This window comes from Plectropomus leopardus, unplaced genomic scaffold (genome assembly GCF_008729295.1).
Source record: "Plectropomus leopardus isolate mb unplaced genomic scaffold, YSFRI_Pleo_2.0 unplaced_scaffold7761, whole genome shotgun sequence".
Taxonomy (NCBI): Eukaryota; Metazoa; Chordata; class Actinopteri; order Perciformes; family Serranidae; genus Plectropomus; species Plectropomus leopardus.
In genome coordinates, this window is record NW_024685479.1 from 1 (window position 1) to 1,805 (window position 1,805).

Below are 1,805 nucleotides of genomic sequence, written 5' to 3' on the forward strand. Positions count from 1 at the left end.
CGGGGAAGGGCGAGCTGGTGGTGAATGACAGAATAGACAGAGAGGCTTTATGTGGACAAAGCGCCAGCTGTGTGTTGCCTCTGCAGGTTGTTCTTGAAAACCCTCTTAGTTTACACCGGATTGAGGTCGAAATAAAAGATATAAATGACAATTCGCCTAGTTTTCATACAAAAGAACTGTCTTTAGAAATTTCAGAATCGGCAGCAGTGGGGACTCGTTTTCCCTTAGAGAGCGCAGAAGACTCCGACGTTGGCAGTAATTCAGTTAAATCATATATTTTGATAAAAAACGACTGTTTTACCTTAAAAATGAAGGAAGTTGAGGATGGTAAGACAGTCCCCGAGTTAGTGTTAGAGAAGCCCCTTGATCGAGAAACGAAAGCAGTTCACCAGCTACTACTGACTGCATTAGACGGGGGAAACCCAGTCATGTCTGGCACCTCACAGATTACAATCACGGTGCTTGACGTAAATGACAATTTTCCAGTTTTTGATAAAAATGTATATAAGGTTTCTTTGGAGGAAAATACCGCAAAAGATACGTTTGTTATCAAAATTGCAGCAACTGATGCTGATGAGGGTCTAAACGCAGAAGTTGAATTCTTGTTTGGCTCGCGGACACCGGAGTCGGTCTTATCAGTATTTGAAATAAATTCACTAACAGGAGAAATACGTTTGAAAGGAGACTTGGATTATGAAAGAGACACGTCATACAAAATTGAAATAACTGCAAAGGACAAGGGGGTTCCTCGAATGGAGAGTCACTGTCGTCTTCAGATAGATGTTGTAGATGTTAATGATAAAACTCCAGAAATTGTTCTCACCTCTGAACCGAAGCCGGTGCGGGAAGACTCACCAACTGGCACAGTGGTGGCTTTGCTTAATGCACGTGATGCTGACTCCGGTAATAACAGCAAAGTGACACTGAGACTACCCAGAGGTTGTCCGTTCGCTCTAAAACCCTCCTTTTCTAACAATTATGCACTGGTTACCAGTGGTGTTTTGGACAGAGAGAGTTTCTCAGAATATAGTATTGAGATAACAGCCACTGATTCAGGTTCTCCTCCTCTGTCCAGCAAGAAAATTATACCTGTCAGCATCACTGATGTGAATGATAACCCTCCTATATTCACTCAGTCCTCCTATAATGTGTATTTAAAAGAGAATGGGGTCCCAGGCTCTATACTGTACTCTGTATCAGCGTCTGACCTGGATTTTGGTGAAAACGCTAAAATCTCTTACTCTATACTGGACTCTAAAGTGCAGGATGTTTCTGTCTCCTCTTATGTTTACATTAACTCAGATAACGGCAGCATCTACAGCATGCACTCGTTTGACTATGAGAAACTGAAGGTGTTTCAGATTCAGGTTCAGGCAAAGGATCAGGGCTCCCCGTCTCTCAGCAGCAACGCCACTGTCCATGTTTTTATCCTGGACCAGAACGACAATGCCCCCGCTGTTATTTACCCCTCCTCCGCCATGGGCTCCCTCTCTCATCAGAGGATGCCCCGCTCCGCTAAAGCGGGTCACCTGGTTACCAAGGTGACGGCCGTGGACGCTGACTCGGGCCATAACGCCTGGATCTCCTACAAAGTGGCGGAGGCTACAGACGCCTCTCTGTTCACTGTCAATCTGTACACAGGGGAGGTGAGGACTAAACGCGCTGTGTCCGAGCAGGACGACTCCTCTCAGAGACTTCTCATAGAGATCAGGGACGACGGGGAACCGGTCCAGTCCTCCACTGTCACGGTGTCCATCCTGCTGGAGGACGGCCTCCACGAGCCCATCTTAGACCTCCGACATAAA

General features: G+C 46.1%; 1 protein-coding gene across 1 annotated transcript; it reads left to right on the forward strand.

The window, feature by feature from the left end:
- Positions 1-5: 5 nt before the first annotated feature.
- LOC121940165 (protocadherin gamma-C5-like) lies at positions 6-1,799 on the forward strand (the record flags this gene model as incomplete). Its single annotated transcript, XM_042483001.1, has 1 exon — positions 6-1,799. A coding segment is annotated over one exon (1,794 nt), but the record flags the coding sequence as incomplete, so codon positions are not given.
- Between the last annotated feature and the right edge of the window lie 6 nt (positions 1,800-1,805).